The 24,601-nt window shown below is 34.0% G+C and overlaps 2 protein-coding genes across 3 annotated transcripts; one reads left to right on the forward strand and one right to left on the reverse strand.

Annotated features, from left to right (window-relative positions):
• The first annotated feature begins 2,590 nt into the window (after nucleotides 1-2,590).
• LOC112784963 (small heat shock protein, chloroplastic) lies at nucleotides 2,591-3,675 on the forward strand. Of its 2 annotated transcripts, none has more exons than XM_025828352.3 (2): nucleotides 2,591-2,874; nucleotides 3,137-3,675. In XM_025828352.3, the coding sequence occupies exons 1-2, from the start codon at nucleotides 2,667-2,669 to the stop codon at nucleotides 3,571-3,573; spliced, it is 645 nt and encodes a 214-aa protein (XP_025684137.1). In that variant the 5' UTR covers nucleotides 2,591-2,666; the 3' UTR covers nucleotides 3,574-3,675. The 2 variants fall into 2 exon arrangements, with proteins under 2 accessions (XP_025684137.1, XP_025684136.1); XM_025828351.3 differs by having other exon boundaries at nucleotides 2,595-2,946.
• An 884-nt stretch (nucleotides 3,676-4,559) lies between these two features.
• LOC112785161 (uncharacterized) lies at nucleotides 4,560-5,015 on the reverse strand. The gene has a single exon (XM_025828605.3). It carries the CDS (start codon nucleotides 5,013-5,015, stop codon nucleotides 4,560-4,562), a length of 456 nt encoding a protein of 151 aa, XP_025684390.1.
• Between the last annotated feature and the right edge of the window lie 19,586 nt (nucleotides 5,016-24,601).

A 24,601-nucleotide genomic window follows, 5' to 3' on the forward strand; every position in this document is an offset into this window, starting at 1 on the left:
TAAATTGTTCTAAAATTGTTGATTGAAAGAAAAAGACTCTTTATTTATTTTTTTTATTAGGCATTAAATTATTTTATAACAGTTTTTATGGTTTAATTACTCTATCGATCTCTTTAATATCACTAAATTTGTAATTAAGTCTCGATACTTTTTTTTTTCAATTAGATCCTTATACCATATTACATTTTGTAATTAAGTCCTTATTAACTGTAAATCTTAAAAAAAATGTTTATGCAATATAAATTTATTGATTTATCCATATTCTTCACCCATGAGAACCATCTTCCTAGGCAGGATTCACTTTCTTTGCCACCCCCTCCCCTACTTTCTTTACCAACAAGCTCTCCTTTTCTTGTTCACCTATAAAGCACCGACATTTCGCTGAGTTGTCGTGTCTGCGTGTTGGACACATTTCGGATACGATACTCACTGATACTCGTCCGACATGCGTGTCTCCTGTGTCTAATCGTGTCTTAATAAAAAATAAAAAATTCTTCTCCGGACACGTTTGGACACACCTAAATACCATCACGTGTCAGCGTGTCCAATCTTATTCTTAACATATATTCTTAAAAGAAATTTATAAATAGTATGTATTATTATTTATTAAAATAAAAAAATTTAAATATTTTATATAATTAAAATAAGACATTAAAAATAATTAAAGAATTAATTTATATTTTAATATTAATAAAATATCAAAATATTATTACGATTTATCTAAAAAATACTTTATATTTTATATGTATGCGTGTTCCCATATCTTATAAGATTTTAAAATTTGCATGTCGGCATGTCCCGTGTCGTGTTATGTACCGTATCTGTGCATCATAGTTGCTCACCATATACGAAATAATTTTTTTTCAAAACCAACATAAATCCAAAACTAAAATTTGTAGCATAACCAAATATTAGAATAATCAAAAATAAAATTTTTACCATAACATAATCAGTTAATTACAAACAGAGCACATAATCAGAACTCATAATAAGAATTTGTTAGCACAATTAATTTTTTTTTAGTATAACTAGTGAACAAAAACAGAATCAATTCAGAAGAAGAAGCAGAAGCATAACAGTAAAGAAGCAAAATAAAACAGATGCAAAAGTAGAATTAAAACAAAGTAAAAACAGAACACACTAGAAGCAAGAAGCCAAGAAAAATCAGTCCAAAATCCAAAGACAACGAGCAATAGATCGAGTCAGGAGAGGAGGCAGCGAGCTAGAGCGAGACGAGGATGGAGGCAACACGATTTGAACGCAGGCAAAGGGAACTAGACGCACAGCGAGCTAGAGCGAGACGAGGCTGGAGGTGAGGGGAACTAGACGCAAGGCTAGGGGAGATGAAAAAGAGCTAGATGCTGGAGGCGAGAAGGAAAAAGGTTGACACTAAGACAATATTGAGGGCATTTTTGAAATTTAAAAAATAAGGGTGTTGTCAATTTTTTTGGCTTTATATGTGGTATACTCGGTTTGTTTAACGGAATATTTCGTTAGTTTTAACATTTTTGTTATGGTGGAGACTTAATTACAAAATTTAATATAATATAAAGATTTAATTAAAATAAAAAAATATAAAGACCCAATTGAAAATTTGATAAAATTATAGATCAAAATAATTAAATTTTTTTTATTTATAATATTTAAATTGGCAGCAGAACAATTTATTTTTAATTGAACTTGTATATAAAATAAACTTAATTACATAAATTTTAAATCCAAACAAACTGAAATTTTTTATCTAGTCATGAATCCTTTGTTGGTTTGAGGTGAAGTGAGAAGAATATTAGTGGAATTGTAGAAAATCAAAGAAAAATTAAAAAAATAGTGAAATTCACTTAAATTTTTTTTTTAATAGAGAGAAATGAGAAAGAAATTTATTGAATACATTTCTTTTCATCCAAACAACTAAAGAGAAATTAAATTTTCACTACATTTTTTTTTATTTTTTTCATCTTTCCACGTACTTTTACTTCACTTATTTTTTTCTATTCAAATAAAGTGGAATTTTTTTATGTCTCTTGTTTGGGAAGAAAATTTTTAAATAATTTTTTTTAGATAGAGTAATATGATAAAATAATGAGAACATAGCATATAAATTCTTTTTTTTAAAACTTGTTTTTTCTCTTTTGTTAAACTGGAAATAAATGAATTGAAATATTTAAATTATAAAATAAATAAAATAATTTTAAAAATCCTTAATTATAATTAACTATTTATTTGATTTTAAAAATCTTAGTTGGTCAGTTGGTTTTGTTATTCTTAATTCAACCATTTTCATTTTGAAAAAAAGAAAATTGACTAACAACAAAAGAAAAAACATATCATATTCTCATCACTTAATCATAATTAATCATTCAAAAATAATTTTCATTCCATTGGTGCTAGTATCCATCAAGTGAAAATAGTGAAGATTGGAAGAGGGTTCCGGAAAGCATGAGATTAATCCGAGATGAAGACAAATTAAAAAGGAACGGCGAGGATTGAACGCACATTCCGGAACTTTCACACTTGCTCTCAAACTCTCACGAGCCTTCTCCATTTTTCACTTCCTTGTCACAAAACCCCCCTCACTCTATATATTCACCACCCATCTCTGCTTCTCAATCAGTGCATTTATTATTGGGTCTATTACTCTTCTTCTTGTTCTCCAATATCCACGCACAATGGCTATGGCTCAAGCAATGGCAGTGTCGTTGTCAACTACTACTTCTTCTTCTTCTCCCCTGCTGTCCCAAAAAGCAGGGCACTCTGCTTCAACTTCTTCCATGGCCTTCTTTCCGCAGAGGAAACCATTGTCAAGGTTGGGAAGGGTGAGAGCTCAGGCTAATGCCGACAACAAAGACAACTCTGTCGACGTTCATGTTACCAAAGGTAATAGTAACGACCAAGGCACGGCGGTGGAAAGGAAGCCTCGCAGGCCTGTTATGGACATTTCACCATTCGGTAACTAAACTCAACAATTCTTGCGTAGCGTGCGTGTCTCAAATTTATCTGCAAATTAAAACGATCATATTTATAAAAAGTTTTCGTACCAGAACGAATTGCGTTCCATAAAGCAACTATGGATTAACCATTATAACGATTTTTGTTAATGAAAATTCACTGATCAATAATAATGTATTTTTATTTGTAGGTCTGTTGGATCCATGGTCACCAATGAGGAGCATGCGGCAAATGCTGGACACAATGGACCGAATTTTCGAAGACACCATGTCAATGTCATTCCCCGGAAGAGCCGCGGGAGGAGCAGGCGAAATTCGAGCCCCGTGGGACATCAAAGATGAAGAGCATGCGATAAAGATGCGGTTCGACATGCCGGGACTATCGAAGGAAGATGTGAAGGTGTCTGTGGAGGATGACATGCTTGTTATCAAAGGTGGTCACAAGATGGAAGAAGGTGGCGATGATTCTTGGTCTGCAAAGAGCTATAGTTCCTACGATACCCGTTTGATGCTCCCTGATAACTGCGAGAAGGACAAAGTCAAAGGGGAGTTGAAGAATGGTGTGCTTTACATTACAATTCCTAAGACTAAGGTTGAACGCAAGGTCATTGATGTTGATATTCAGTGACATTAAGAATTTAAGATATCAAAAATTTCATAAAGCTTTTGTACGTTACTTTTTGTGGAAGCCTATGTGATATATATAAAGGTTACCGTTTGTTAATAATAATGTTATACGCGTTTAGGGTTTAGGTTAATCTCAAAATTACTATTATCATGTTAGATACGAAATTAGTGGTGCTTAATTCTAAATTTTAAAATTTTAAAATTTGATAATATCTAATCAATTAAAAATTTGAATTTAAAATTTAATTTTACATTTTTTTTTAATTTGTTGTTAGTGTTGTTTAATATATGTATTGTTCTCCTATATTTTTTTTTATTTAAAATATCAGATTTATTAAAAATTTTGAAGGGCATGCCGGAATTGAATAAAATAATACTCTAAATCTTAATTAATAAGCACAATTACGTAGCCTCTATTCTAATTTAAGAAACATACATATGAAATCACTCAAATCAGTGAGCCCAACAACGGAATTACCTAACCTCCTATACAAATAAGAAAATAAGAGTTCATTGGTAGATCGACCGTGCATTTGGAGCATCAAATTTATGATGAAGCACAAAGCAGATGCCAAAATTAAGGTTCTAGCCTAAACTCTCAAAGTCTAAATATGTCTATTTGAGTGAGCACAATACTGAATTACCTAACCTCCATTCCGAGTTAAAAACAAATACAAAACCTAACATAACTGATACGTGAAAATAAGATTAACATGAATCAAGAAAAGCTTCCAAAAGTGCAAAGAGAATGCTGAAATTTGAAAAACCATTACTAACTATTTATTCTATATAAGGTCCTATGTCTATATCCCTTACATTCTTCCTTTCTTTTGTCCTTACAAACTTTACGAACCGCCCAAAAGAGAAAATAAAAGCAACAAAGATGGGAGAAGGGAAAGGAAAGATTTAAAACAGCCAAAAAAGAAAAAAAACAAAAACAAAATAAGACAAATATAAATTTTTCCTTATTCTATATTTGTATGGTACTCAATTTTCTTCAGGTATACAGTCCAATTTTGGCTTCCTATTATTATGAGCACCAACTGTTTGAAGATGAACCTCTGAAAGTATATCCTCTATAGAGATCTGTTTGGTCACTAACTGTTGAAGCTGCTGCTTTGTTATGACAACTTTGATCCTCTTTAAGCCATTATTGTTGTTATTATTGTTATTACCTTGCTCTTTGACTCCTTGAGATGGAACCAAGTAGTATAATCTTCCTGGCTTCAACTCATAATCTGGGGAGAGTGATTCTGAGGATACCTTCGAGATACCAACACTTCCAAAAGCTTGAAAATTTGACAAGATTTCTTTGACATGGATTGGGGTCCTAAATTCTAGGACCTTCCCATCTGGTTTGGCTACCCTCACAACTTTATTACCATGATTTGATGATATGCAAGATCCTGAAATGGGTCTACAAAGAGCAAGATAATTTCCCATTTTTGATACAAAAGTGAATGTGGTTTAAGAGAATATAGATGATGAAATTCAAGCCAAGGTTTGTTTGATATAGCTATAGAGATAACTGAATAGAATGATGAACAAAAAAATGTGTGTGACAGATTGTGTGAGAGAGAAAGCAGGGGAAGGGAAAGAGAGTTTGAGAGGAAAATATATGTGTGAGTTTATGCGGGATTGAAGGAAAAGCAAAGTGAGATCATGAGATATATAGTGAAGTGGGGTTATGTTAAACATAAAAATAGAGGGGCTTGTTTCGTGTGGAGTGGAGTAGAAAGTTGCCTTTCTGTTGTGAGTACAAAACTTATGAAATAGGGCAAGAAAAGAGTGAGTATATAGAAAAGGATTAAGAGCAATGCTATTTAACCAAGCATACACTAAAATTAATCACTAATAAATAAAATACATATTAAAATATAAAATAAATATTAAAATTAATTAATATATATATATATATATATATATATAATAATAATAATAATAATTAATTTTGGTATATAAATAATATTTTTATATACTAATAAAATTTTATCATTTTTTATTGATGTTTAGTCAATATTTTAAGTATTATATTTTAAATTATAAATTTTTAATTTTACTTAATAGTTAATAGTATAAAAATAAAGTATTCATCTAAAATTCTGAATAGCTAATATCAATAAAAAATATTGACTTGTTAATATTTTACTAATTACTTTATTTTTATATTATTAAATTTTAAAATTTAAAATTTAAGATAACATTTAAAATTTAAAATTTTGATGACAAATAATAAATTTTAATAATCGTACAACATTATTTTAAATACAAATATATGATAGATTTTGTGTTGGGATGGAAAATGAAATGTTTGTCAACACGCATGGGACATAGGTCGGTTAGTGGAAAGTGGCGCAATTGCATTGCTCATTTTGGCTACTATATTTTAAGGCCCCCTCGACCCTTTAATAAATAATAATGGATGTAACTATATCCCTATACTTATGGCTGTCCCACAAATAGTGCATGCTATTGCTATGTATGAGAACTTCAAATATAAAATGGTACAAGTGGCATGATGTGTGGTAGGGTGGGCCTGCACCCATAGGCATTGCTTTTCGACTAAACTAACATGTCCCTACTATGGTGGAATAAAAATCTGCATCAACCACATAACAGTGGCCAGGATATTTTTGTTCCATAATATGCATCTGAATATATATATATCGCATATCTTACTTTTTTAATAAGCCATGCCATGCTTCTTTTATTCTTATTTTCATATTGCATATATATATAAGACATGGTTTTAAGTGATGTCAATGACATATTTATAATAATTAAAATATGGAAGGCTTAAAGGCACAACACAACAAGCAGATACAATAATGGAATATCTTCTTTCATTTTTGCTTTCGGTAGGAAGAAAACGAAGAATTGAAATGGATAATATTAATGTATTTGTCATGCTGAGGCAGTGACGTATCTGAAGCAGTTCATATAAAGAAAGTTCTGGTAATAGATGCCAAGAGTAATGTATAGGTTGTACTTGATTTTTGTAGTTCCATTTATATTCATATTAATGTGTTTATATAGAGTTAGAAATTGGAAATTATTTAACCATTCTTATCAAGAAAAAGAGATTAGTTAACCTATGCCAACGACTACTTAACTGCTACTTTGCTGTTACTCTATGCATGGCTACTTCTAAGTTGGTTATATATGTAACAGTATAATTGATGATATTACATTATTAATGATGCTGTTATAGTATACTTGATAATCATAACAAATTAACAATAGATGATTGTATTTGATATTAAAATCAGCTAGCAACGTGTATAATTAAAACCAACTATCAAATTAGTTATTTATATCAAATATATATTAAAATATAAAATATATATTAAAAATGAGTTAAATAATATAATAATTAATTTAATAATATTTTTTAATATACACATTATATTTTTATTTATTGTTTCGATTTAGTCCAATAAAAACTGGAAGTCCACCCTATAAACTACCGATTTGACAGACTATCGATCTGTATACGATAGTAACTCGCACTTCACTTTACTTTTCAATAAAGATCTAGATAATCGACAAAATTTTTTAGGTAGATAAATCTAAGTTAGAGAACTCACTTGAGTACATGGTATAAATGGAGAGGAATCTACCTTCTACAAAAGTATGTCACTTTTATCTTAATTAACTGTCACATCGTATGGATACTTATTTTAGTATCGGAGTGTCTTTACAGGTGGTTCCACTCGCCGACTCAACCCATTATTCACTACAATCAGGATAATATCTCTCCATAAAGCTCGCGTCCAGATTCAGATACCACCTTTATTCACGATCCGACATCTATCCGATCTACTATTCTATCAAGTAACCCAACATTTATATAATTATGTTATGATAGAATAGAATTATAAAGATTCTTTCAAAATGGAGAGTAATAGATAGTACGCCAAAAATAAGAGGGTAAGATCAAGTTAGGTGGCAAACTACAGCTGTAAAATGATACCAACGTTAGTAACACACCTTAAAAAGTGTCTGAAAAATAATCAAAACCATGTAATATGTCACATTCTTCAATTATAGTTACATGAGGTTCAACAGCTACATCTAACCGTTCATTGAAAACACCCCTTTACCTGTAACTATTCTTCGATTCCATCATACCTTCAATTTCTCAGATTAACGTCTAGGAAGCTCCACAATTGGGGGGTAGAATCAAGTAGATTTTAATCCAAGTCTAGTTTAATTTACGATGGAGTTAAATAGAAAAGAAAAACTTTAACATATTAATTAATTTAATGGGAGTTAATCCTAACTTTTTTTTAATCTCTATATTATTATTCATAGCAAATTTACTTTTATTATGTAAATTTTATTAAGATACAAAATTAACCATTTATTTATATATAACACATAAAAATTGATACTAAATTTTTCTATAATAAATTTAAGCCATTTTTTTGTCAATAATATCATCTCAGCAATTCTAATGACTTGATAAAAGATAAAAAATAACTAATTATTTTTTAGAAAAAATATTTAAAAGTTAAAAGAAAAAATTTTTATTTATTATTTTTCAATTAAAACGTAAAGTACTAATTAAATACAGTAAACGTACATTAAAAATGTCATAATAATAATAATTATAAAAATTTTTAATTATAAATATTAAAATTCTACAACTTATACATCTTAAAATTCTTACTGCTATACTAATATTTGATCTATTTATATATGTTACATAAGACTCTTATTACTCTTTATTCTTAATATCTCATACCAATTGATAAAAACTCTTTCAAGTAAGTTAAATTTGGCACATCTCTCCTTACTAGATACATTCAAATATATTATCATTATAAAGTTAATTCATAATTTTATATTACATTTTTGGTTTTTCCATTTTTTTCTAATTCAAGTTTAAATTTGACATATTTTTTTACTAGGTACATTTAAATATATCATGATTATAAAGTTAATTCATAATTTCATATTATATTTTAATATTTTTATGTTTCTTTATTTTTTCTAACCTTTTTTTTAATTATTTGCAAATCAAAGAACTATCATATAAAAAGACAAAATATGGCACCTAAAACAAATATGAAAATAAAAATAACCAATTAAATGAAGATATAGTTTTACAAAATTCAAATATAAAAGACTTATGTCATTTTTTAAAAAAATTAAATTTTTAAATTATAAATTACATTTTAATTTGTATTATATTTTAGATAAATAATTATATAAAATTATATATATATATATATATATATATATATATATATATATATATATATTATCAAATAAGTATTTTATAAATTTAATATAAAATATTTTAATTTTAATATTAATTTATATAAATATATATTATCTAATTAATTTTTAAATAATATAATGCTGATTAAAATATATTATATAATATAATTAATTTATCTCTACGGATAATGAGACTCTCTTTCTTTTTTTTTTTTTTGGTAAAGTAATGGGGCCTAAGCCCAACAAAAGCAAACTAACTAATTTGACTAGTGGGTCTAGAGACCTTCCAATCTTGCTCCATGAGGATTTCTAAGTTTGGCTCAGGTTTATCAATGAAACTATATCCAAATGATTTATTCAAGCTATGCTTAGCCATCCAGTCGGCACAGGTGTTGCCTTTCCTGTGAATATGCAGAACTCTAACCTCCCAAGGTTTCGCCAGCTGGTCTTGGACTTTTCTAAGAAGAGAATTGTATTGATTATGAGATTCTCCTTTTGTAATCTGTTGGCAAACTTTTAGGGCATCTGTTTCAACAATAATTTTTCTTATTCCCAAGTCCCAAGCTGTTTGTAAACCATAAAAAATTCCCCACATTTCCGCTTGAAAAACTTGAGTATTGCCTATCTTTGCTTGGAAGCCTGCAACCCACTCCCCCTTCCACGTTCGGATTAAACCGCCACACCCAGCCATATTTTTTAATTTTGAAACTGCTCCATCAGTATTCAATTTTACCCACCCAATAGGAGGGGGCATCCATATACCTTCCTGGCTTTTGGTTTCATTTATTGTGCATTTCTGACTTCTTCTTTCATACGCTTTCCTGTAATTATTGAGGGAATTCCTAATCACTTCAACAGCGTTCTTGGGTCTTACATAAGGAGGAGAGAAGACCTCAAGGTTTCTCCACTTCCATATCATCCAACAAGCAACATAAAACTCATCTATCCACTCAGATGGTGACTTACCAATGGAATTTTGCAAATTTAATTCAATCCATCCTTGGAAGTTGAGGTTAAAGAACAGGGCTACAGCAGCGGGGTTGATGAGCTTCACCTAAATAGTCGCAGCTCTTGGACAATCTCTTATCACATGCAAGATAGTTTCAGGTTCATGCTTACAATGATGGCAATTAGGATTAGTTCCCATCATAGATGCTCTTCTGCTGGCTGTTAGAATTCTACCATGTAACAGTTGCCATATGAAAACCTTTATTCTCTCTGGCCCCTTCCATTTCCAAATTTTCGTCCATCTGTCTACATTATCATTCACATCCCACTCAGCAAGCATTTTATAAGCCGAAGCGATTGTGAATTGTCCACTCGAGGACTTAGTCCAGCACAATGAGTCTTTCAAATTACTTTTGGGGGGAGGAATAGCTCTGATTTTATCAATGATAGAAGGAGGGATGAGAGTATATAAGTTATCCAATTTCCAATCTCCTTGATTGTCCACATAATTTGCAACCAAATCTTCTTCTCTTCCCATTGGAATTGGATTGATGGCAGCTCTAGCAAGACAGTCTTCATTCGGTATCCATTTATCCTTCCAGAAAGATATGCTTGTTCCGTCTCCAACAACTCTTCTACAATTATTCTCCACTATATGCCACACTTTAACCAGTTCTTTCCAATTGGGAGAGTCAGAAGCTTTAAAACTGATACCTGAATCCTCTCTGCTGTGGATATATTTATGATAAAAAACCTGAGCCCACAAATTATTGGGTTCAGTCAACAATCTCCAAACCAATTTCATTAGGAAAGCATCATTAACAAGGTTGAGTCTCCTAAGCCCCATTCCTCCTTGATTTTTGGGTAAGCAGAGAGTTTGCCAATTAACATGGTGCATTCTTTTCTGATTTGGAGTGTCACCCCATATGAATCTCCTTTGCATTTTCTCCATTTCCTGGCAAATACCTTTTGGAATCCTCATATGCTGCATATCAAAATTAGCTATGGGATTTAAGATCGACTTAGAGAGGGTTATTCTCCCGGCTAACGACAAACAATGAGACTTCCACCCCTTTAACTTGCTTTGCATTCTTTCCAAAACATTCTTAAACTTGTCCTTCCCTTTTCTGTGATTGGTGATGTGTGCTCCCAAATACCTCCCCAAATATTTATTTTCTTTGTAATGGCATAAGTCAATAATAGCTTTTCTGTCTGTCCCTCTAACATTGTTGGAGAAAGTTATAGAGGTTTTAGTATCGCTTACTTTCAGCCCTGAAGCTACACAGAAAGCTTTTATAGATTCAAGAATCACTTTCATTTGTTTCTCGGTAACTTCTCCAAAAACTAGCAAATCGTCTGCAAAGAGGAGGTGGGATATGGGAGGGCCTTGTCTACCCACAGTGATTGGATTCCAAATGCCTTTCTCCACAAGATCTTCAATGAGATGAGATAATCTATCAATAGCTATGACAAAAAGGTAAGGAGATATTGGGTCTCCTTGTCTAATACCTCGAGAAGGTTTGAAAAAATCCGTCTTCCCCCCATTCCAAAGAACATTGTACGAGACAGTAGAAACACAATTCATTATAACCTTTAACAGTTGCTCTTCTAATCCGAAGTCTATCAGACACTCTTTAAGGAAATCCCAACGAAGCCGATCGTAAGCTTTCTCAAAATCAAATTTGATCGTCATAAATCCTTTGCGCCCTTTCATCTTCTTCATGGCATGGGTTAATTCTTTAGCTATCAAGATGTTGTCATGTATTATTCTGCCAGGCACAAAGCTAGATTGAAAGGGGGAGATTCGGTCCTTTAGCGCAGGCTTCAGCCTATTCACGATGATCTTTGATAGACACTTATAACTCACATTACATAATGAAATGGGCCTGAATTGGTTGATGGTCTCTGGTAATTTCACCTTAGGGATGAGTGTAATTAATGTTTGATTGACAGTTTCTACCATACTCGGCATGCTCCAGAGAAGGTGGATTAGTTGCCCAATGTTCCCTTTAATTATGCTCCAATTCTCCTTGAAAAAAAGGGCTGGAAAGCCATCCGGACCCGGTGCCTTGAAGGAGCCTATACCAAACAGTGCATCTTGAATTTTTTTTTCTGTTGGTTTTAAATTGAAGCTTCTTTTAATATCCTCTTCCAGCATGGGATAGGATCTTGTGGTAATTAGAACCGGAGAAAAGGAGTTATCATGCCTGTAAAGACATTTAAAAAATTCCACTACATGTTGGCGGAGCTCCTCTTGATCTTCAATCCAATCACCTTGTAAGTTCATAAGCTTTAAAATTCTATTTCTTCTTCTTCTAATGATTGTTTTTGTATGATAATATTTGGTGTTTCGATCTCCCTCTACTACCCAAGTATCTCTCGATTTTTGCATCCACATAATTTCTTCTCTATCCAGAATTTCTTCAAGTTCATTCGTCAGATTTCTCTCCAGCTCTTCCAAAAAAGGGTTTCTTCCATAAGATGATGCTTTTTGAATTCCTCCAATTCTCCTCATAAGTGATCTTTTTTGTCTGCCAATGTGGCCAAAAACCTCTTTGTTCCAAACCATCAAATTTTCAGCAAGTGCCAATAAGGATCTCCCCCAATGTTGAGCTCCACTCCAATGACTTTCTACAAACTGCTTGAAATCAGGATGCCTACTCCACATTGCTTCAAACCTAAAAGGTTTATTATTTGCAAGGTTATCTTTGGGCTTCATAGATATTAAGAGGGGGTGATGATCTGACTTAACCCGCGCTAGAACTTCAACTCTCGCCTCATGAAATTTTATTCTCCAGTCTGCATTAGCTAGAGCTCGATCTAGCCTCTTGAAAACTCTTTCAAGATTCTCCCATTGCGGTCCCCTCCAAGTGAACTTTGGCCCCACTGATCCTAGGTCAATCAACATACATTCTTCGATCCATCTTTTAAACCTCTTGCAAGCTCCAACATCTGTTCGACCTCCACCTTTCTTCTCCGAAGGATCTGCTATTTCATTAAAGTCGCCTACCACTAACCAAGGACCTCTGATCCCATTCTTGATTATCTTGATATCATTCCAAAGCTCTCTCCTATTCACCTCTCGAGGACTTGCATACACGGCAGTTAGGAACCAATCCTCATCATAATCCTTCTTAACATTCATGTGAACATATTGCGTTTTGGATTTCAAAATACTTATAACAATATTTGGATCCTTCCACATCACCCATATGCCCCCGCTAAAACCAACAGCTTCCTCAATATGATAAAAATCAAATCCAGACTTACTAATGATCTTCCTAGCTTTCTCACCGCTACATCTTGTTTCCAACAGAATGACTATATCAGGTTTATTAATCCTTACAATTTCCAAAAAGGTGCGACTAAAGGACTCACTAGCAGCACCCCTACAGTTCCAGCACTTAACTATCATTGGAAAATAAAAGGAAGGTAGGAATAACACAAACCTATTCTACCATAGGCATGTCTTCGTCTCCCTCTCGAGCAAACCCATGCTGGATCCCCAATGATACTCCATTCTCTGCATTAAGCATAATTGGCTCCGAACGCTGGGGCGATTTGGGCCTTGTTTCCTCATATTTTCTGATAGCCTCCAACATAACGTCTGTTCCTATCGAATTCAGATCAGGAGGTGCAGGAGGTGGTCCTTGATGGTCATCCATGTTCTCATCCTCTTGAATCGTCTCAGGGACAAACTCTTCAATCATACTTGTCTGTTGGGGTGAATCCTCAATGTTTTGCTTTGTGGGAGACTCTAGCAGATGAACATCATTAGTGATTGGGACAGGAGAGGTTGTCTGTGCAGGGGTCAAGTTGTTTCGTTGGTTAATCAGGCTGAGGGTAGGTTCAGTGGTTGTATTTTGCTGTAGAAGAGTCTTGTGTTGGGTCAAGGGGTTATGGGCTTGAATAGTCATGTATGAGGTCAAATCAAGCTTGGATGTAGAGGGCTCAAAGTTAGGGTTCTTTTTTGTGGGTGTTTGTGTGTTCATTTTTTGTGCTTGTTTTTGGGCTTTTTTGTGGGCTTGGTTATGGGGCACAAGATTTATAGGCTGGGAAGAGGGAAGAGGGACTTTATTTGGAATTTCTTCAATAAATGTAGGTTTCAAGCCAGTGGCTGCCTCAGCATGATTATTTACTTCCTCATTCTCTCTCAGAATGGCAAATCTCGTACCTTCGTTGCTTTGAGGATTCCTAGTACCATCCACATTCATACCTCCACCTTCTGCTCCACTATTCACTTTTGTTGCTCTCTTTCCACGATTTGTCCTTTTGACTACCATCCAAGGACCATAATCACCTCCATCATCTTGAATTACACTTTTACCCTTATTTTTGGAATTATCGTTACTGTCCTCCTTCATTCCACCATTCTGGGCCGATTGAGTTCTTCCTCCATCTTCCTTCTGCGCAGATTGATCACCTTCTTCATCTCCCTTCCTCTTATCATCTAAATCAATTCCATTGCTAGGCTTCTCCTGCATCTTTGATTTTGGGCAGTTGGATTTATCATGACCAACCATGCCACACCCAAAACAAATATTGTGCAAGCCCTCATACTCGACAGTGTATCTTACTCCATTAATGGAATATTGAGAAACTAGAGGTTCTGTCAAATCTAACTCGACACAGAGTCGAGCGAACTTACCGCGACATTTATCCGCAGTGTTTGCGTCCACCTTCAAAGTCCTTCCAAGAATATTTCCAATCTTCTTTAACATCTCCTCTTCGTAATACTCAATGGCTAGACCCGGGAGTCTCACCCATGCTGCAATATAGTCTATGGTGGCTTCAACCGGATTGAAATTTGGCTTCCATGGTCTTAGGGCTAGATAATGATCAAAAATTCTCCAGGGTCCTCCAGTTAAAGCAAAGTCCAAATCCTCCTGAGAGAAGAATTTGACTATAAAGTAATCGTTCCCCAAATCTATTACTTCAATGGATCCCTGTTTGCTCCACATGGATTCAAGCCTCCTGCTTAGGACCGGAAGGGAGATCCTCCTTCCCAAAAGCTTTACTATAAGAGTATCCCACCAGGGATGTCTAAGCTTTTTTAAACCAGCTTCATTGATGACAAAATTATACATCCCATTCACCTTCTCTACTCTGATATCTGGCTCTTGCTGTTTATCAATTTTTCGGTTTCCGAGTGCTTGTGATGGAGCGACTTCCATAACTTCATCCTCATCCTCTGAATTTTCCTCAGACTCTGAGAACTCATCATCTTCCATCTCTCCCACCGGGGTCTTCCCTCCTTTCACTGCCTCACTGAAAGTTTTGTGCCCAGTACCTGCCCGTTCATGTTCCTCCTCTGCTCCTATCATCCAGTCTTCTTCCCTAGGTACCAGTGTTACTTCTCCTGTGAAAACTTGACCTTCTCCTTCCTTGCGCACTTTCTTCATGAGTCGCTGCATCTGATCTTGCTCAGTTCGATGCGGTTGTCTAGGTTCATGTGCCCGGGAATGTCCCCCACGGACATAACCCCCTCTCATGGCGGTGGTGCAGAGCGAAAACGTAAGTGTGTGTACGGAGAGAAAATAGGTAAAGTAACGGTCTTTATGTGTTATTCTAATTAGGGGTGGTGTTGCGGTAATGAGACTCTCTTTCTAATATTATTAAAACCACCAGGCGTCTGATCCGTTATTATGGACTTTGCATTTTGTGTGTTTGTATCAAGGTTCTGAAAACCGGACCGGAGCGGCCGGTTCGACCGGTTTAACTGCGAACCGACGACGCAAGCGGTCCGGTCCTCCTCTAATAACCGTCAGACAAAAAACTGCTTGAAAATCGGTTGGTTGGACTGGACCGGTGACCGACCGATTCTTCTAAATGGTGCCGTTTTTGTAATTGTTTAAAAAAAAAAATTGAAACCCGACCCGACCCAGGACCCACTCGCGAACCGAACCCCCCTTTCTTCCCACGAGCCCTATTCGTTCATCTCAGTCTCACACAAGGTTCGGAAAATCGGACCGGTCATCAAACCGCTCTAGCTACTAGTTCACTAGTTTATTGGTCCAACCGGTTCAACCAGTGGTTCAACCGGAAGAACCGTTTCAGAATAAAATAATAAATAAATTATATATAAACATCATAAAACATAATTATAGTCTAATATAAATCTTAAATATCTTCCAAATTTAAAACATTATATGAAATGTCAACCAAATCCATATGATCTTATCAAAATACAAAGTTAAATAGTGAAAAGAGCAATGGTGCAAACAGCAACAATACAACTAGAAATAATCATTAATCACTCATAAATTAATTCAAAACAGTAGCATAACAAATAATCACCCCTAAATTAATTCAAAACAGCAGCATAACAAAATCACTAATCACAAATCACAAATCACTTATCACAAATTCAAAATTCAAAACACTTAGTGCCATAATTCCATAACAAAATAGCAGTATAAGTGCATAACAAGTTAACAACAGCAACTTAACAAGTCACTAATCAGTAATCACAAATTCCAAACTCAAATTAGCAGCATTACAAAAGACCTAAGAAATCACAAATCACAAATTCAACCTCAAATCCCTGAAAGAGTAACACAGACTCAACTTTTCACTAACCTCAAATCAGTAAATCAGTAAACAGTAAATCAGCATTGATCAAACTAAATGTATACCAGCTACCTTCAATTTATTTTTGTATTTTGCAACCCCTGGTTCTGTTTTGCAGTTTTGCTTCCTTCCACTTGATCACATTAGATGTATTGAATCTAATTGCCAACCCTTCATCCAATGGCATAGCCCCCTTAACTGAAAGCCACAATTTGGTGCAGCCCCACTTGCCCATTAATGTCTCCTATAATTTGGTGCAGAAGGTTGCATACTCAGCTTGACAAAAATATCAGAGCTTCCATTTCCACCAACCTCAGAAATTCAACCTGAAATCCCTGAAAAAGAATAACACAAACACAATGAAAATTAACAGCATGTGCTTAACCATAACACAAGACCATATCAGCAATTCTGCCTACAGCATTCAGCCATTCAACAATATTGCAAAACAGAGTAAGTTTCCACTTTCCAGCATTAACAAAACACCAAAACAGAGTAACAAATTAAAAATTACAAAGCATATGGTATTTATTCTCGTAAATTTAATTCCACCAATGTTCAAAAAGAGTTGCACCAAGAAAAAGCAGCCATTAAGACAAAAATAGCTTCACAGTGAGAGAGCAGTAACCCCTTCCTTTAGCTTAATCAACCCGAAATTAATCGAAACGCGCTTCATCCAAACACATCCCTAAAAATATTTAGATTCCATTTCCCTTCACCTGAACCCGATCGCTTAGATCCTCACACCTTCGAATTTCAATTCCAAAGATCTATGGCTTCTTCGAATCTCTAGGGTTTTCCCCAATCCTCATCAAAGCTCTCAATTCCAAAATTTTCTTCTTCTTCTTCTTTTTCTCCATATGCCATATTGTAGCTCTAGGTTGAGGATCGTAAGAAGAAGATGTATAGCAATTTCAAGGAGCAAGCAATAGAGTACGTGAAACAAGCGGTGCAAGAAGACAATGCCGGAAACCAAGCCAAAGCGTTCCCTTTGTACATGAACGCCTTGGAGTACTTCAAGACCCACCTCAAGTACGAGAAGAACCCTAAGATCAGAGAAGAGTGAGACTGAGATGAATGAATGGGGGAAGAGACCAGGCAACGAGAATTAGGATTAGCAGCATCATTCGAAATAGGAGTATCGACAGGCATGTTATTATTCACAGAAGATGAGCAAAGGAAGTTCAGAGAAGATGAACATTGAAGACGACGACTCACTCACCTGGGTTCGATGGAGGGCTACTGGGCTGGGAGCCTGGGAATGCTTTAGTTCAGAGTTCAGAGGGCTAGGGTTCACTGGGCTGGGAACCAGGCGACGATGGAGGTCTATTGGTGCTGAGGACCAGGCAGTTATTAGAGGAGGACCGTACCGCTTGTGTCGTCGGTTCGCGATTAAACCGGTCGAACCGGTCGGTCGGTCTGATTTTCAGAACCTTGGTCTCACAGTGAACCCTAGCCCTCCTCCTATGAACTGAAGCATTCCCAGGCTCACAGTCCAGTAGCCCTCCATCGTCGCCGCGGTCTCAGGTCATCAGCGCCATCGTCGTCGCCTGGTTCCCAGCCCAGTGAACCCTAGCCCTCTGAACTCTGAACTAAAGCATTCCCAGGCTCCCAGCCCAGTAGCCCTCCATCGAGCCCAGGTGAGTGAGTTGTCGTCTTCAATGTTCATCTTCTCTGAACTTCCTCTGCTCATCTTCTGTGAATAATAACATGCATGTCGATACTCCTATTTCGAATGATGCTGCTAATCCTAATTCCCGTTGCCTGGTCTCTTCCCCCATTCATTCATCTCAGTCTCACTCTTCTCTGATCTTAGGGTTCTTCTCGTACTTGAGGTGGGTCTTGAAGTACTCCAAGGCGTCCATGTACAAAGGGAACGCTTTGGCGTGGTTTCCGGCATTGTCTTCTTGCACCACTTGTTTCACGTACTCTATTGCTTGCTCCTTGAAATTGCTATACATCTTCTTCTTACGGTCCTCAACCTAGAGCTATAATATGGCATATGGAGAAGAAGAAGAAGAAGAAGAAGAAGAAGAAGAAGAAGAAGAAGAAGAAGAAGAAGAAGAAGAAGAAGAAGAAGAAGAAGAAGAAGAAGAAGAAGAAGAAGAAGAAGAAGATTTTGGAATTGAGAGTTTTGATGAGGATTGGGGAAAACCCTAGAGATTCGAAGAAGCCATGGATCTTTGGAATTGAAATTCGAAGGTGTGAGGATCTAAGCGATCGGGTTCAGGTGAAGGGAAATGGAATCTGAATAATTTTAGGGATGTGTTTGGATGAAGTGTGTTTCGATTAATTTCGGGTTGATTAAGCTAAAGGAAGGGGTTACTGCTCTCTCACTGTGAAGCTATTTTTGTCTTAATGGCTGGTTTTTCTTAGTGCAACTCTTTTTGAACATTGGTGGAATTAAATTTATGAGAATAAATACCATATGCTTTGTAATTTTTAATTTGTTACTCTGTTTTGGTGTTTTGTTAATGCTGGAAAGTGAAAACTTACTCTGTTTTGCAATATTGTTGAATGGCTGAATGTTGTAGGCAGAATTGCTGTAGGCAGAATTGCTGATATGGTCTTGTGTTGTGGTTAAGAACATGCTGTTAATTTTCATTGTGTTTGTGTTACTCTTTTTTAGGAATTTCAGGTTGAATTTCTAAGGTTGGTGGAAATGGAAGCTCTGATATTTTTGCCAAGCTGAATATGCAACCTTCTGCACCAAATTGTGGGAGACATTAATGGGCAAGTGGGGTTGCACCAAATTGTGGCTTTCAGTTAAGGGGGCTATGCCATTGGATGAACGGTTGGCAATTAGATTCAATACATCTAATGTGATCAAGTGGAAGGAAGCAAAACTGCAAAACAGAACCAGGGGTTGCAAAATACAAAAATAAATTGAAGGTAGCTGGTATACATTTAGTTTGATCAATGCTAATTTACTGATTTACTGATTACTGATTTACTGATTTGAGGTTAGTGGAAAGTTGAGTCTGTGTTACTCTTTCAGGGATTTGAGGTTGAATTTGTGATTTGTGATTTCTTAGGTTTTTGTAATGCTGCTGATTTGAGTTTGGAATTTGTGATTACTGATTAGTGACTTGTTAAGCTGCTGTTGTTAACTTGTTATGAACTTATACTGCTGTTTTGTTATGGAATTATGGCACTGAGTGTTTTGAATTTTGAATTTGTGATAAGTGATTTGTGATTTGTGATTAGTGATTTTGTTATGCTGCTGTTTTGAATTAATTTAGGGGTGATTATTTGTTATGCTACTGTTTTGAATTAATTTAGGAGTGATTAATGATTATTTCTAGTTGTATTGTTGTTGTTTGCACCATTGCTCTTTTCACTATTAACTTTGTATTTTGATAAGATCATATGGATTTGGTTGACATTTCATATAATGTTTTAAATTTGGAAGATATTTAAGATTTATATTAGACTATAATTATGTTTTATGATATTTATATATAATTTATTTATTATGTTATTTTGAAACGGTTCTTCCGGTTGAACCACCAGTTGAACCGATTGGACCAATAAACCAATGAACTAGTAGCTAGAGCGGTTTGATGACCGGTCCGGTTTTTCGAACCTTGGTTTGTATTGTAGAAAAAATTTGAGAATCAAAATCATTCAGTTATAATTAGCCAAAAAAAATTTTAAATTTGACTTTATTTATATAATTTTTTTTTATATTTTGATTTTTTATTTTATTTTTTTATCACCCAACTTATCATTATTATATTCTTAATTATTAGGATGAAACATATCATATATTAATGAGACACTTTATAATTTGATTTTCATATATAATATTGCATTAAAGACTAATCATAATAATATACTTTGTAATGTCATTAATATTAATTAATGTTTTTTGTAATTACTAATTTATTATTTTCTTACTGTTTTACTATATCTAGTAGAGCATTGAGTAATCTAAATTTTAATTATCATTAATTTTAATTAATTTATTTTATAATCACTAATTTATTGTCTCACTTACGTAATATTTGTTTCATATTTCATAGTAAAATAATAATTTATTCTATTTTTTAACACAAATATTTTCAAATTTTATCATAATTAAATTTAAAAAATATTAAATACTTAAATTAATTTATTCAAATGACAAATTTACTCATAACATCCATGATGGTTCTGATTGAACTTGAGAAGAAGAGTTGATTCAAGTTTGCTTAAAATTAAGTTTTCAAGCACTGTTTTTGCGGAAGCAGAAAATGTAGGAGATTTTTTTGTTTTGTCTCATGTGCAGAACAGAAATAGAGAAGGAAAAAAGAGAAAGAGGCCAGCATATATTCTGGTTCGGATTCTAAGTGCAATGAATCCTATGTCCAGTCTCCACCACAAACCATGGTGAAATTTTCACTATAATCAGCTGATTACAATCACCAATACTATTGAATTACAACCTAATTCAACTAGTATCTACCACTAAGCTTTCTTCACCAAAGCTTAGCAACCCATACTGGTATCCCAACTTGGAAGGGGAATGTAAAAAGTAAACAGGTTCAAACTCACCAAGTGCTAACCCAACTTGGCAAGGAGAACTAGTCCTAGTTCAACAACTCAAAACACAGAATATCAGTGGCTCTTTCATGCATCTTTTTGCCTTTTCTCTCATGGCTTTTTCACTCTCACTTTCAGCCTTTTTCTCAATACAAAAGATAACTCAAGATAGCCATAACAAAATAAGAAATGAAGCTCGAGTAGAAGAAAAAGAATTCAGCTCAAAGTTGAGATGATGCTCTGAATCTGCTCTCTTTTTCTTGCTTTCAAATGTTGAGATGAGGCCTCTTATATAATCAGCTTGCTCTTCTAATTTGCTCTCTATTGCCTCTTCCAATCCCTCGTGCCATTAACCCATTGGAGCTGTCTCTAAGGGCATGCATTCCTTACTCCATTCTTCTCCACTATCACTGCTTGTCGAGGAAACACTCCACCAACCTCTATTGTCCTTGGAGTTGCTGTCTTCCTTGGCATGCAAAGTATTTCCATATTTGAGTCATTCCAACTGCTGTCCATAGCTCTGTGTTTTTGTTTTGCTCTTCCAAACTTTATTTGTGATCTTCTACATTTTGATTTGCTGATGTCCTTTGTGTAGTGAAATTGTCCTTATGTCTTGTTGCTTTGCTAGAGCCACAGCTGTCCTTGTTATGTTGTTAATCCCTTTTTGTTCCAGCTGTCCTCTGATGCACCACTATTTTGTGGTATATTTTATGCTGAATTGAGTGGATTTTATCCATTATTCTCACACTTATTCATATAAACTGTATGTTTTACATTTTATGCAATTTATGTTTCTTGCTCTTTTATTGTTAATTGACTAATTGGGATTAATTCCACACAATTACCATGTTTGTGGTCTACAACTAGTATAAGAATTCCTAATTCTCCAATTCCTACCAAGATCTCTTTTTAGCATTTAATTTCCATTTTTATTACTTTAATTGCTTGCATGCTTGTTTCAATTACTTGTCATTTTAATTTCTTGCCTCTTATTACCAAAACCCCAAAAATTTTCCATAGCCAATGATTGATAACATTTCATTGTAACTCCTAGGGAAGATGACCCGGGAGTTTAAATACTCTCGGTTTATAATTTGATTTGAATTGTGACATTTGTTTGAATTAAAATTTGATTGAGAGGATCCATTGCCAGTTTGGTCTATACTTACAACGGAAGTTATTTTGAGAAATTCAAATTGGCGTAAATCTTCTCATTATAAAATTTTTGGTGCCGTTGTTGGGGAGTTACAATGGTGTTATATTGTGGCTCTTGTGCATATTGTGAATAGCCTATTTTTGGTTGATTGTGAATATGTTGCTTGCTTGTTTTTGGCTATTGTAAATATGTTAATATGTGAATAGTTTGTTTTTGATTGATTGCTTGTTTTTGCTAGTTTTAGGAATTCATTTTACTTGTTCTTATTACCTTTGGTTCTTATTTTCTTTTTAGCCTATGAATTCTCACCCATTGCATTGTGAGTGTTCTTGCTATTGTGTATAGGAATTGGGAATTTCAATTGCTTGTTACCTAGATAGAATGAAAGGAACTCACAAGAAGATTTGGATGTACAAGCTTTGGAATCTCAAAAGCCTTGGAGAATACAAGCTTGGGTGAGAGCTTCTCAATAAATTCTAACTTAAGGACTCTAAATAGAAGTGCTAGGTGGAAGACACCTCACCATGGCTGGTAACATTGTTCTTACCCTTTCCTTGTTTATAGTTTTGGTTTATTGCATGCTTGCTTGTTTTGGTTAGCTTAGGATTAGTTTAATTTTGAGTTTAGATAGGTTAATTTGTGTATGGATCATGAATTGGTGAAGTTTTGAATGTTTTGGGGTTGAGCTTTTGTTGAGTTAGGGCTTAAAGCCTTAGATTTTGAAGAAAATTTCACTACAAGAAAAACACCCATTCAGGTACATTTGAAAATTGTTGCCAAAAGTAAAAAAATGATGCCTTAGGCTACGGCTACGCTTTCTAGGCTATGGCTACGCTTTTTAGGGTGATTCCTATTCGGCCGTTGCCTATTCTCAAAGGCTACGCTTTTCTGCACCAAGGGCTACGCTTTTGGCATTTGGGAATAGAGTACACTTTTCAAGTGATGCTGTCCAGGACCAAAGGCTACGCTTTTCAGCTTTCATTTTTGCTAGAATAGGCTACGCTTTTCAACGCTACTGCATCACCTTTAAAGCGTAGCTACATTGTATACCATAGCTACTCTATATAAGTGTAGCCTTAGGTCCCTCATTGTTTTTTTTTTAATTTTATATATATATATATATATATATATATATATATAATATTCTAATAATTTTTTGTACAACATAATATTTAATAATATGATTACATATATAATTCTGCATTTTTAATTAAATGAATTAAATATTATAAAATAAAAATAAATACATAATAATACTAAATAATTTTTTTAAATAATAAAAATGATCTTTCAACAAAATATATTTATAATAAATCAAAAGTATTGGGATGATCATAATTTTGAATATCCATACATTTCACACTAAATTAAACATACTCATGAAAATATACTTAGGACCACTTAGAGTTTCCTTCTAATAAACTACAAAAAACTAAAATATGATATTCTATATAAGTATTTTCTAATAAAAGTCATTAATCGACCATACATCTTCTAATTTTCAACACTACTCTATCTTTGTCAATAAATCATCATAATAAACATCTTAATCTTCATTAACATCTCCAAAATTATCCTATATATATATATATATATATATATATATATATATATATATATATATATATATATATATATATATATATATATATAGAAAATTAGGAAAGTGAACGAGGCATTGCTCCCCCCGTGCAAACACTCAAAAGTGAGAAAGAACTTTCAAATTTAGAAGATAAACCACACATTTATTCTTGCCGGTTACAAATAAAACTAAAAATTTGCATCCAAAACACCTTAAGTATTTTCAGGCCCTCACCTTTCTTAACAAGCTTTCGAAGAAACAACTTGACAAGAAATATGTTGAAAAGCAGGCTGTAATATACAACACTAATTGATTTTTCTTGTTAACACAAGTGATTTAATAAAAAAACAGTGATAATTTCAAAAGTTTTGAAAACATCAAGTCATTGTAAAATTCAAATATTATAAACATATAAATGTCTAAAAGGAATGGTACATGCTAAATGTCTAACGCATCCTAAATTCAAATATTATATCCATTAATTCCAAACATGGTATATGGCAACAGATCCACAAAAGAGGGATTAAAATATTTTCAAATTAGTGTATACTTAAAACTATTTTTTTACCTATCACTAATTCATATAAGCTAGCAGAAAAATTAGGAGGAAAATAATTGTCACTGTTTAAGGCTCTAAAGGCCTACACATCGAAAGCTTTTAACCCTAGTTCAAGGCTTGTAATGAAAGCTTAAGCTTGTTTGCTTGACCACTCGAAGATGTCCGGTCCCTTCTACATTTCATAGTGGAATGATAGATTTTACACAGCTAGAATGGTGCAAAAATATTAATCATGTAAAGGAGTTTTTGAAAGATAAATTTGTTTCATTGGTGTGAAAAAGGTTCAATTATATATAATATTACCATTATGTAGTAAGCAACAAGATTATGTAAAGTAGTCAAGCTACAAGAATTAAACTTGATTTTATGGAACTTACTTGTACTTAGTTACTTTGAACAACTGCTTCAAGATTTCACCACTAAGATCATTTGAATCTAACATGCTGCCAAACAGAAGTTTGAAC

Source organism: Arachis hypogaea, chromosome 20, assembly GCF_003086295.3.
Source record: "Arachis hypogaea cultivar Tifrunner chromosome 20, arahy.Tifrunner.gnm2.J5K5, whole genome shotgun sequence".
In the NCBI taxonomy this organism is placed as follows: domain Eukaryota; kingdom Viridiplantae; phylum Streptophyta; class Magnoliopsida; order Fabales; family Fabaceae; genus Arachis; species Arachis hypogaea.

Coding starts and splice junctions, on each gene's coding strand:
- LOC112784963 (XM_025828351.3), top strand. CDS start 2,667: ATGGCTATGGCTCAAGCAATGGCAGTGTCGTTGTCAACTACTACTTCT. Junction 2,947..3,136: donor TATGGACATTTCACCATTCG/GTAACTAAACTC, acceptor TTTTATTTGTAG/GTCTGTTGGATCCATGGTCA.
- LOC112785161 (XM_025828605.3), bottom strand. CDS start 5,015: ATGGGAAATTATCTTGCTCTTTGTAGACCCATTTCAGGATCTTGCATA.